Here is a 12,658-nt window from a genome sequence, read left to right as displayed (position 1 = left end):
AATAATGCTATAAAACTTTACAAATCTTCTTTTAGGCTTTGCCTAGGCAACCCAACTCCAAAGAATTTATCATCTGGTCAGAGACCCATACAGTCCCTTCCTCTTTTGTAGATAATGTTACACAATTGGGGCAAAAAAGAAGAGAAATAACAGGCCCTCAAGGAGTTCCTTCTCACGTCTTGGACACTACCAAGGGGCCAAAGAAGATTTGAAAACAAAAGTTCAGTAAAAATTTTGCTGCGTTTCAAAAATCAAATCCATTGTATTTTCTTTAGATTTTTTTTAAGAAGTTACATCGTGTAACCAAAGCAACAATAATTTCATTATAAGTGGACCAATGTACCATGTGGGCAATTTTTATATGGTTTCCGGATTTCAAAGGGATGAGACAAAGGAGTAGTGCTCAAAAGACAGGGAAATAGGGGCAAGAAAAGAAGGGAAACCAGATGACGAGGGCTGTCTGGCTTTCACTTAGAGCCTGCTTCAGAACTTCAGCAAGGCCCATCAGCCCTTTTCTCGGTTCCAAAGGATGCACATCAGGGAGAGGAGGAGACGAGAATGGGAGGGGCAGGAAGGGGAAAGGTGAGAGGTTAGGAGGGAAAAATCAGAACACTTTTAGCCTTGGTCTAATCCCCAGATCTTCCAGAGCTAAGGTGAAGCCTGATCAGATATATCACACAAAATGCCCCCTCCTTGCAAAGATTACATATAATAAAATCTGCCATGCTGGTCCATAAGCGTAGATGTTTAAAGTCCTGAACACTGCTTATGAAGAGTTTAACTCCATTTCCTAATGCTATTTACACAGATATTCATTCAGTCATGCATCCATCCATCCATTCATTCAATGAGTAGCTATTGTGAGCCAGGCACTAGGGACAGAAAAGACCACAAAACAGAAAATGTGGACCCCAGTCAAATAAAAACTAACTGAAAAACTGATAACTGCTATGAAGGAGGGGTTTAAAAGTATGTTATGAATGCCAGTGTGGGGTGTGAGGAAATGATGCTTCAAGGAAGGGACACCTGGGCTGAGCTGAGCAGAAAGAGCTTTCCAAGCAGAAGAAACAGCCATGCTAAAGTCCTGGAGTAGAAGACATGGGGAGAGGGGCACCATATGAGGTCTGAGAGGTAGGCAGGGGCCGGGTCATGCAAGTGGAGTGGCCCACAGTTAAGAGGGGGATGGGAAGCCCTTGAAAAGTGATGGGGAAGGGGACATGATCTGATGCAAGTGTACCAAGATCACTGGCTGCTGGTGACAAAAGGAAGGCTGAATGAAGCCCGCTATCTTGTAGGTACACGTGTTGGCAAAAGTTCTTCCGTAAAGGGCCAGATAGTAAGTATTTTAGGCCTTGTGGACCAAGAGGCAACATCAGGGATGTTCTGTAAGTACGATATAGCAAAAAAGAAAACAAATTCCCACAAAATTTTTATTGATGAAATTCAAAACAAAATAATAATAATTGAATATAATTTTTAAAACACAGGTCAACTAGTGAGATGAAAAGAATTCTTCTTTGGGGGGAGACAAGTTGTTTAATTGGTGCTCTGTCACCGTAACATAAAAGCACCCAGAGACAATATGCAAATGAATAAGCATTGCTGTCGTCCAATAAAACTTTGTTTATGGACTACAATTTGAATTTCATATATTTTTCATATGCACAAAATATTATTTTTCTTTTGATTGCTTTCCATCACTTGAAAATGTAAAAACCATTCTTAGCTCGAGGGCAGTACCAAAACTGGACCATGGGCTCTGCTCTAGTTTGCCAACCTCTGTCGTAGAAGGTCCCACGTTCTGGATGTACCTAGTCGCTTGCTCAAAGAACACTAATTTTTGGCAGGTCACTGCAGGGTGATGCTATGTATTTCTTGTTGCATCACAGCAAAAGGCTGTGTAAAGGTCATTCTATGACAGGTGACACTTTGATCCCTGTTAAAGGTACATTTTCCCCTTTGTAATTAGAAGTAATCTGTGGGTGACACTTGGGATCCTGTGAACATCCTGTTCTCCAAAACATTTCCCTAAGTGGTTTTAGGTTTCATGAATTATCCTTGCCTGAATCAATTATTATACTGGGAGTTACAAAATAATTTTGATATGATTTTCAGTGCTACCTAGAATACTGTTTTGTGGATTACATAATCATTTTTTATTGAATCTTCTGGTTTTAAATATTTAGATTGTTTCCTTTCTTTCTTTTTTTTTTGGTTGCTATCACAATAATGCTCTCATTAATAATCTATAGCTAAAAATTTCTGTACACTATGATGAGTTACTGAAAGGAAATTACTTGAAGTGAAACTAGGTCATTGAGTACAACCACTTTTTAAAGGGACTTAATCCATAATAACAAATTGTGTTTTAGGGGATTATACCAATATTTGCTCCTATTAAGAGGTATAAGTGCCTGGTATAATAAATGACTATATGCCGCAGACTTCTTAAATCAAATCATCCAACCTTGTGTACGGTGGGGGTGGGTAAATGGGAAGGGGGCAATGGATGTGCCTGTAGCAGTAAATAAATAAATCAACCACTAAAAAAAAATGTTATAAGTGCCTGGTTCCTAACACTCCAGGCAACATTTAAAAAGTACCACCACCAAACTGATAGATGAAAATGATTTCTCATTATTTTAATTTGTGTTTATTCAATTATAGTGAGGTTGAAACATTTGTATTTCTTCTGCCTGGTCATATCCTGGGCCCATTTTCTACTCATCCTTTCCATATTGATCCCTAAGAGCTCTTTATATGCTCAGGTTGGTTCATTCTTTGCCTATAATATGCACTGTAAATATTTTTCCCAGATTGTAGAAAAATGCGTCTTAACAAAATATTAAAGGACTTCCCTGGTGGCGCAGTTGTTAAGAATCTGCCTGGCAGGGGACATGGGTTCAAGCCCTGGTCCAGGAGGATCCCACATGCTGCGGAGCAACTAAACCCCATGAGCCACAACTACTAAGCCTGCACTCTAGAGCCCACGAGCCACAACTACTGAGCCCATGTGCCACAACTACTGAAGCCCACATGCCTAGAGCCCATGCTCCGCAACAAAGAGAAGCCACCGCAATGAGAAGCCTGCGCACCACAACGAAGAGTAGCCCCCGCTAGCCACAACCAGAGAAAGCCCGAACGCAGCAATGAAGACCCAATGCAGCCAAAAATAAATAAATGAATTTATAAAAAAAAAATAAATTAAAATTTACATGGTTATTTTCCTCCTAAATTGATCAGTTCCTCCATGAGATAGGTAGCAAAAAAAAAAAAATTTAGGAATGGGGAAGGGAATGCAAGAATTATCCAAATGCAGAATTATTTTTGTTTATTATGAACTTAAGCATATTAAAAGAAAAAGACTTCCTAATGAAATTTAAAATTTTATTATCAGCATTCAAAATTCTTTTCTGGTCTTTCCTATTTATTACATATATAGCTGATTTCATGATGCACAAAATATGCATTGTTTTAAATTCATCATTCCATATCTACTTTCCATTATCAGCATAGTTATAAATGTAATTTTTAATTAACACTTTAACATAATGCAATTTTTAATTAACAGCATGACAATACAGTTCATTTAGTTCTCATAAACCATTTAAGATCTAATTTTTCACTAGAATAACTAGCGTTGCTGTGCACATACTGTATAAATTCTTTTTTGGTTCCTTTAGGGTTAAATTCTTAAGTCAGTCTCAAAAATAAAACTACTTGATTACCAGGGGAAAAAGCGATATATTCAGGCTTATTGTTTTTTGTCAGAGAACACTCCGGAAAGACTCATTCAACATTTGTTGAGTCCCAGGTATGTCACCAGCAATGTTTAAAAGAGTTTATTTCCCCAAGTCCCCAACAATATGGGTTTTGATAAGTTTATTTATTCTGGCTAAGTTTATGGACATACTGTGGTATTGGGAGTTACTTTAAGTTGTGCTTCTTCAGGCCCAGCAAGTCTGTGTGAGACCCACATTATAGTTTCATGTATGCTTCTTTCACTTATAAACTGTTCATCTCCATGCCTTCTTTGTGTCAAATTCGGCAGTGGAGATTCAGTACTGATTCCTATTCTTTCTATATATTGGCCAGAGAGCTTTCAGGTGTAACTCACATCATGTGCTTTCCTTCCACTCTCTTCAAGGGCAAGGGCCAAGTTTCAGGAAGGTGTATGCCCCAGCGCTTCAGATACGGTCAGTGTGCCACGCTAATGTCATGGGGGTGACATATGACCTCAAGCATACCCTCGTTCTCACCAAGGCTGGTGACCGTGCAGCAGGGCCTCAGACCCTCCTTTCATAACCTATACTCCCGCGGTCATGTCATCCACGCATCTGTGGAGAGGTGTGCACCCCAGCGGCAGGATAGCGGGTAAGGCTCTATTCCTGGCCCCAAGCGTCAGTGGTGGTAAGGGTGAGAAGACCTGTCCTAAAACAAAATAACCACTCTCTGGGCCTCTCCTAAGCCCAAACCAAACTATTAAACCAAGGGAGACAACACAAAGCGACATAGACTGAGTTCAGTCTTGTGCAGATACGGAGATGTCATTTAGAGATTTATATTTTGTTGTGCATTTCACATGACACTCCTCTTACTTGGTCCCAGAACCTGGCAACTGAAGCCCAAGCTACTGTTAGCACCATCCAGATCACACACTGGAACTTGACTCTGAGCACACGCCTCCTTGGCTATGCACTTCAGCGTGGCCTCCCCTCTGAGGTTTCCCGTGAGATGAAACAGTCGATTAGGGAGACTCTGGGAAGCCTGTATCGAGCAGCAGGAATTAGAAGAGAAATCATGTAGACGACGCTGAGGTAGAGGGTGGGAGCTACCACGGAACGGGAAGGGAAATACCTGGCCAGGCTGGTTTGGAATTAGACCCTGGAGCCGTACAGCCAGCTACCAAAGATGCCACCTGCCATAGCAGAGCTGGGTGGTGGCTGATTCTGAACATTTAAAACCTGCTCAAGTGTATTCAAGTAAACCAGACTGAAAAAGAAAAACCCAGGTCTTACCGGGGGCGCTGATGGGGGGGGAGGCGGAGGCAGAGGTGGCAGTGGCGGTGGCAGTGGCATATGTCACAGCGTGGGTGTTTCTTTCTTAGGAATGGTCCCAGGAGAATGGTCTCTGCTCTGAAAAGGAGAAAAGGGTGAGTTTAAACTTGGATGTCTTTATTCACGCACAAGTAATACACGTCAGGCAGGCATACAAATGTTACAGGTAGTTTCATTCCTTCACTTGCCCGCTCATTCATTCATTCATTCTTCTTTCAATAAATACTGAGTGCCCACTGTGAGGCAGGCATTGTGTCAAGTGCTGGAGACTGAAAGAAATAGCTAGATTTTAGAAAGAATTAGGTGACAAAACGGATAAAATTTAGCTATTTGTCTCAGTGTAAACAGAGCGTATTAATAAGTAGCAACACTTCACTCCATAATGAGTACTGCAAATAACAGATTCTACCTCTTTAAGCATTAAACTTTTATCATTTTGGATGCAATTTAAAAATATTCTGCACATACCCCCATTTTCCTAAGCAGAGCAAATGGAATGAAATTTAACCTTTTCTGAATGTGGCAGGCTCAGCGGTTACTCATGTTGCCAGCCTCCAGCCAGGCTTATACGGGCATTAGCTATCTTCCTGCTTCCTTCTCTGCTGTCACTCTTAACTTTGCTTGCTGTTTTTCTGTTGTGGTCTCTATACAGTCATCTGCGTGGGGTCATGACACTTCTCAGCAAAGACTTAATATATGGCATTTGCTACACGGAGGGCTTTGGAGCATGCTTCTGCAAAAATGGTTATGTCCCAAAGAGTTAATATTGTAGGATGTCTGATCTCCAGATAAATATGGCATTGCTCTGTAGAGTGTGTGTTTGCATGCATAGGTTTGAATATGGATTTGTGTTTTCAAATCTATATCAAGACACACTGCAAAGACTTAAAACCTATACTGCAGAAAATCCCCAACAGTTTACAAAAATGGGGAAAACCTAGAGAATCTAAAAACAATTTAAGCAGAAACAGAAATAAGACTTAGGCAAGGGTAATTTTGTGTTCTTTCTGTCCTTCTAGTCACTGGAAAGCTCGAGCAAGTCCTGTACCTCTGTTTCTTCAATGCTAAAATCCCACCTCCTTTGTATTATTCAATTTTTTTTTTAACTGTACGAAGGGCCTTTACTGTTTGCAACAGGAGGTGGAAGAGGAGGGGATATGACAGCTCTGGCTCCTGGGGCAGCTCCATAGACTCAGTTGCTGCCCTCCTGTATTATTCTGTGTTAATATTCTTATTTCCTAGAGGCAAAAAGCAATTATGTAACGTGGTACTTCATTCTTAACACAGTCCACTGGATTTTGCTTGCTTAATATATACTAGTTTTCTTTACCTTTTTAAATAGTGGCTATATGTGGCAGGCTAATCACATTAATTTCCACAACAATCCTCTAAGGTCGGTAGTTTATTCCCAACTTTATAGGTAGGGAAAATGACATTCTGAGACATTAAGTAGTTTACCCAAAGTCATACACAGCTGGTAACTGGTAGACCTGGGATTGGAACCCAGCCAGGCTTATCAGGTTCTCACGTCCAGGCTCTTTTCAACGTGATTGTTTTTTTTTTAAATTATGGTAAAATATACATAACATAAAATTTATTATTTTAACAGTTTTAAAGTATGCAATTCAGTGGTATCAAGTACAGTCATCACCACTATCCATTCTCAGAACTTTTTTTTTATCATTCCAAACAGAAACTCTGTACCCATTAAACAATACTTCCCCATTCCTACTCCCTCCAAACCCTGGTAACCTCTGCTCTACTTTCTGTTACTGTGAATTAGCTTATTCTACGTACTTTAAATAAGTGGAATCATACAATATTTGTCCTTTTGTATCTGACTTATTACTCTTAACATAATGTCTTCAAAGTTAATTCATGTTGTAGCATGTACCAGAATTTCATTCCTCATTACTCAATTATATGTATATGCCACATTTTGTTTATCGGTTCATCTGTCGATGGACACTTGGGTTGTTTCTACCTTTTGGGTATCTTGACTAATACTACTATGAACACTGGTGTACAAATATCTCTTCAAGACCTTGCTTTCAATTCGTTTGGACATATACCTAGGAATGGAATTGCTGGATCATACAGTACTGGCCTGTTTTAGAATCCCCTAAAATGGTATAGACATTTTGAATGGTATAAAATATATGTATAAGTTCAGTTCTGGGGAGAAAGAGTCCATGATAGCTTTCTTAAGAGTTCCAAAGAGGTGCATGAGCTGATCTTTATAGAAGACAACAATTGCCTATAAAGTAGTCCCCTGAAAGAAGGGGCTTGATAATTACTATGTCACTGCCTCTTTCCTTGATAGTAAAACTAGGACAGAAAGACTGAAAAAAAAAATACTCATCAGAGTCCACAGCATAAAACTATAGTAGAATTGGGCAGAGATCCCAGAGGACAGTAAATACTTCTTCCAGGTAGCATCAATATTATTTTATTATATAATCTAATACACGCAGTAACATAGGGTCAGACAAAGTTGGCATTTTACTGGCTGAATGCTAAAGCAAGTTGGATGTGAGCCCACAAATTACTTGAAACAAATATAAATGATCAGTTGTTTGTATTTCAACACTTTCTTTCATAGAAGGCGTTGGGTATATTCTTTACATGATCCTTAATTCAGTGGCAAAATAATTTCAGTCAAAAATTTATAGCAGGGAATAAAGGGTTGGCTGAAGTAGTAACAGAACAAGAGAAAATATGGTCTCATTATATAAGGATTTTATCTTTTAACTAAGACACATGAGAGCAGACGGACTTGCTTCCCTTGGTGCAGAATGGTAATGGGTTCAGAAGAGTAACTTACAAAACTTAAATGTCTCTTACCTAAGGGTTTTGCCATTTATCCAAAGAAAAATGACTGTAGGAAATAATTTTAAGGAGAATTGTGGCACAACTATTCATGTAACCCCTCAGCACACAGATTATATTTTCCAGCCTCCTTTGCAGTTAGGTGTGACCATGTGACTAAGCTCTGGCCAACAGAATGAAGGCAGAAGTGATGTGCTCTGTCTCTAGGCTGGCCCATAAAGACTTTCCATCCACTACTTTTCTGTCTTCCTCCATCCACTGGCTGGAAGCAAAGGTTCTACTGTGGGCAGAGCCATGGATGTAATGAGTCTGGGTCCCTGACTCTCCATGTTAAGGCCATCTGCCAAACACCTGATTAGACTTTACATTCATGAAAAATAAACTTCTGTGTTAAGCCATGGAGAGTTTGGAGTTAATTTGTTAGAGCCACTAATATTTAACCAACCTAATATGGAACTAAATTGAATAGAACTGATTCTCCTTTTCTTTTTTCAAATTTTTAAAAAATTGTATCGGAGTATAGTTGATTTACAATGTTGTGTTAGTTTCAGGTGTATAGCAAAGTGAATCAGTTATACATATACATATATCCACTCTTTTTTAGATTCTTTTCCCATATAGGCCATTACAGAGTATTGAGTAGAGTTCCCTGTGCTACACAGTAGGTCCTTCTTAGTTATCTATTTTATATATAGTAGTGTGTATATGTCAATCCCAATCTTCCAATTTATCCCTCCCCCCCTTACCCCCTGGTAGCCGTAAGTTTAGGGATGATTTTCATTATTCATGGTAGCTAAGTTCTTTACAGTTGCCATGAACACTGAGTCAGCAAACACCTGAACCATTGCCCCTCGGAGAGACCAAAGGGTTAGGCCCATGTGGGCCTCTGGTCACAAGATTTTTGTCAGCTGATTAATATATAACTTTGTTTTATATACTAGTGTTTCTGATTCAAGATACTACGTTTAATAGATTGTTGATTCATTCATATTATAACTCATGCCTGAACAAAGCTTATCTAACATACATATTTTCTCCATAAGGCAAATCACAGCCTTCCTGTGTTCAAGAACACTAGGCAGCACTACAGCACTATACCTGGGGCAGGGGTGGGGCACTGAAGCGAAATCACCAACAATAAGCACAATAATTTGAAAAACATGGCACTAAATAGAATACGAAAAGGACACTTGTTTACAGTGTGAGAGCTGGAACGAGGAGGCAGAGTGCTGCTCGTTCAGCCTCAGCTGGGAACGTGTGCATGACGCGACTCGAGCTTTTCCCCTCCCTGTGCATGTCTGTGAATAACCGTGAAGTCACCTCCGACTATTGACTTTGGGGTTACAAACAAAGTTTAGAGGGTAGGTGATTAGCAAACTGTGGAATCCATGAATAATGGGAATTGACTGTATAACTTTTTGGACCCCCTATATATATTCAGCACTGTACTAAGTATTTATAATACACTGTTTTATTTAATCCTCTCAACAACTCAATGGTAGATGCTGACATTTCCATAGTAGAGATAAACCAAATTTTGTCTCAGAGAGGTTATGTAGTTTCTGCTAAGTTTCAGCAGGAGTACCAGAGCTGCATAAAAGCCCTGGCCTTTCTGATCCAAAACCTCATTTCTTTGTTTTACTAACTTGGTATAATTCAGATCATATTACTTATCTACTTCCATTTTGCAAAGTATTTTAGAGACCCTCGAGTGAAAAGGACCTCCTACAGGTAAGTATCGATATAATTCTTCCATGTGCTCCCCCTAACCTCAGCATCCTTTACTCTCCATCTAGTTTTATCCTTACAAATCTGAGAGTGACCATGTGCCACTGGGCTTCTGTCTTGCTGAAATCTCAGGAATGATTTTTCAAACTCCAGGATGAAAGCATATTTTTATACTTAGTACTTGATGGCTGTGAAGGCTTTTTCTTGACAGATACAGTAATTAAGCAATTATCTAGAGAAGTATTTGTTAAAATCTGACAGTTAAGAATGCAGGGCTCCAGGAAGTCACAGGCTGTACCCATGAGCTCTTTGATGCTTTGTGCTCTCCCGTACGTTTAAAAATGTCATTTTGCTCTGCAGTGTATTAAAAAATGCTTAGGATAAAAAAAGCCAGATTCTCAAAGGCTTTTATATTTTCTCCCAACTCATGAAATAACTCTGAAAACCAGCATCGAGATGCAGGTTTTCAAACACCATTAGAGGGGAGGGTGGCAAGATACTCAAACACCATTAGAGGGGAGGGTGGCAAGAGGAACAGAACTAACACTGTTTCCACGTGAGACGCCGAATGTGGGGGACAGTGCTGGTCTCACAGTCAGACTTGGGTTCTACTTCTGCCTCTGCTTTTCCCCAGCTGTGTGGCCTTAGTCAAGTTACTTAACCTAAGTGAGTCTCATTTTCTTTATTTGTAAAACAGCTACCATGCTTAACTCTTAGTTTGTTACCAGAATTAAAACAAAGACTGTAGATGAAGAACGTAATACAGGTCCTGACACAAAGCAGACACTTAATTGAAGCTATATTTATCATCATCGTAATACCACCATCCTCTCCATTGCCACAAGTAACTATAAGAAAAGGTGGGGCTTCCCTGGTGGCGCAGTGGTTGAGAGTCCGCCTGCCGATGCAGGGGACATGGGTTTGTGCCCCGGTCTGGGAAGATCCCACGTGCCACGGAGCGGCTGGGCCCGTGAGCCATGGCCGCTGAGCCTGCGCGTCCGGAGCCTGTGCTCCGCAACGGGAGAGGCCACAGCAGTGAGAGGCCCGCGTACCGCAAAAAAAAAACCCAAAAAACAAACAGTTAAATATGCTGAGCTTTGTGAGTTATTTCAGAGAGAAATAACTCATGGTCAACAATTTTACACACTAGTTGCTCTTGTCATCATCACTTTTCTCCCCTAAGTATAGTTTGTCAGATCACAGCTGTTCACAAACAGAAAATGTGCCTATTTTTAAAATATAAGCTACTATTTGACAAAAGCATCTTTTGCTGGTTCTAAAAATACATTTGAATAGGAATCTGAAAATAAGCTTCTCTGGGCACTCATAACTCTTTATGGTCTTGTTTTTGTTGTTGTTGTTTTGTTTTGTTTTTACATCTTTATTGGAGTATAATTGCTTTACAATGGTGTGTTAGTTTCTGCCTTATAACAAAGTGAATCAGTTATACATATACATATGTTCCCATATCTCTGCCCTCTTGCATCTCCCTCCCTCCCACCCTCCCTAACCCACCCCTCTAGGTGGTCACAAAGCACCGAGCTGATCTCCCTGTGCTATGCAGCTGCTTCCCACTAGCTATCTATTTTATGTTTGGTAGTGTATATATGTCCATGCCACTCTCTCACTTTGTCCCAGCTTACCCTTCCCCCTCCCCATATCCTCAAGTCCATTCTCTAGTAGGTCTGTGTCTTTATTCCCGTCTTACCCCTAGGTCCTTCATGACATTTTTGGTTTTTTTTCTTAGATTCCATATATATGTGTTAGCATACGTTATTTGTCTTTCTCTTTCTGACTTACTTCACTCTGTATGACACTGTCCTACTGAGTCCCTTGTTTCTTTGCCTATGAAGTCAGGAAAAGAGAAGAGAGATTTCTCACCTCTGCACCAATGTGGGCAAATGAACCCCATGAGGCGGTCCATTTCTCACACTGTGGTTTCAGCAGGGTCCTGCCACTCTACCAATCAGTCATTTATTTATCAAAGGTGCCCTGCAACCAGGAAGTCACAACCCAAGAGCCCATAAGCATATAAGGCACACATCAAAATGTTCTCGAAAAACATGTGGTAAAGTTGCCAAAGCTATAAGTAAAACAATAAAGGAATTTTTTAAAAACCTTCTTTCCAGGTTATGGTGAAAATGATGTACGAGTGGTCACTTTCTCTTGTCACTTCCTCATTGTTTCAGAGCAAATTCTCTGGGCACAGTCCTCTCCTGGGACTTCCCACCTGTAAGCTCTCATGCCCACCCCCGCCACCAACCACCTCGTTAAGTGAAGACCATTCTCTTATTGGCCAAATGGAAGTTGCTGCTCTCACTCTCCTCAATGGTACAAAATTCCTGGAATATTTAGCTTTTTGGGGTAGGTGGGGCATGTCGATCTGAGTAAGCAAGGAAGTAGGGGATAAGGTAGGGGGAAATAAAAAGCACAGGATAAAAAAGTCTTTGAACATCTATGTTCTAGATTATAGTAAGGTAAGTTAGCCCTGATACAGCCCTCGCGATGTGTCAGGCACTATCCTTAGAACTTTTCATATATGAACGTATTTAAGCCCCACAATATCCCAATCAGATAGATACTATTATCGCCATTCTTCAGATGAGGAAACCAAGGCCCACTGAGGTTAAGAAACTTGCCCAAAGTCACACAGTGAATTACTGGAGGGGCAGGCATTCAAACGCGGGGTGTCTGGCTCCAGAGTCCATGCTCTTAAGCACCATGTTAACTTAAGTCACTTGTAAACATACGACTTTTTATAGTTTTTGTCACATCCACATACCACCTGAACTTACTTTAAAATTGTTTATTTTGCGAAAGAAACTTTAAATTATTACCATAAATGGAAAACCAATATTATTTGCCATAAATAGATGGTAATAATAAAAATCAACTTAACGATTATTAAGATAAAATGTTCATCTATGTACCATCTAAACTCATTTCAGGTTTCCATAGTGATACTTAAACCTTGGTGCTTTGGGGAACATTGATCCAGAGCAGTGTCTCCCAAATTTTAATGGAGGACAAATCACCCAAGGGGT

General features: G+C 40.1%; 1 protein-coding gene across 1 annotated transcript in view; it reads right to left on the bottom strand.

The window, feature by feature from the left end:
• The window catches only part of WIPF3 (WAS/WASL interacting protein family member 3), a gene marked incomplete at its 3' end in the record, with an annotated part of 88,281 nt that overhangs the window by 59,169 nt on the left and 16,454 nt on the right, over positions 1-12,658 (bottom strand). The window contains exon 2 of the mRNA XM_082845859.1: positions 5,019-5,135. Coding sequence (XP_082701985.1) covers positions 5,019-5,078 — 60 coding nt within the window. The 5' untranslated portion in view covers positions 5,079-5,135. The remainder of the gene's footprint in view (positions 1-5,018; positions 5,136-12,658) is intronic.

The sequence above is a fragment of the Leucopleurus acutus genome, assembly GCF_964270905.1.
Source record: "Leucopleurus acutus genome assembly, chromosome: 9".
Lineage (NCBI taxonomy): Eukaryota > Metazoa > Chordata > Mammalia > Artiodactyla > Delphinidae > Leucopleurus > Leucopleurus acutus.
The sequence above is the reverse complement of the archived record's forward strand: the minus strand, read 5'-3'. Positions and strand labels throughout refer to the sequence as shown.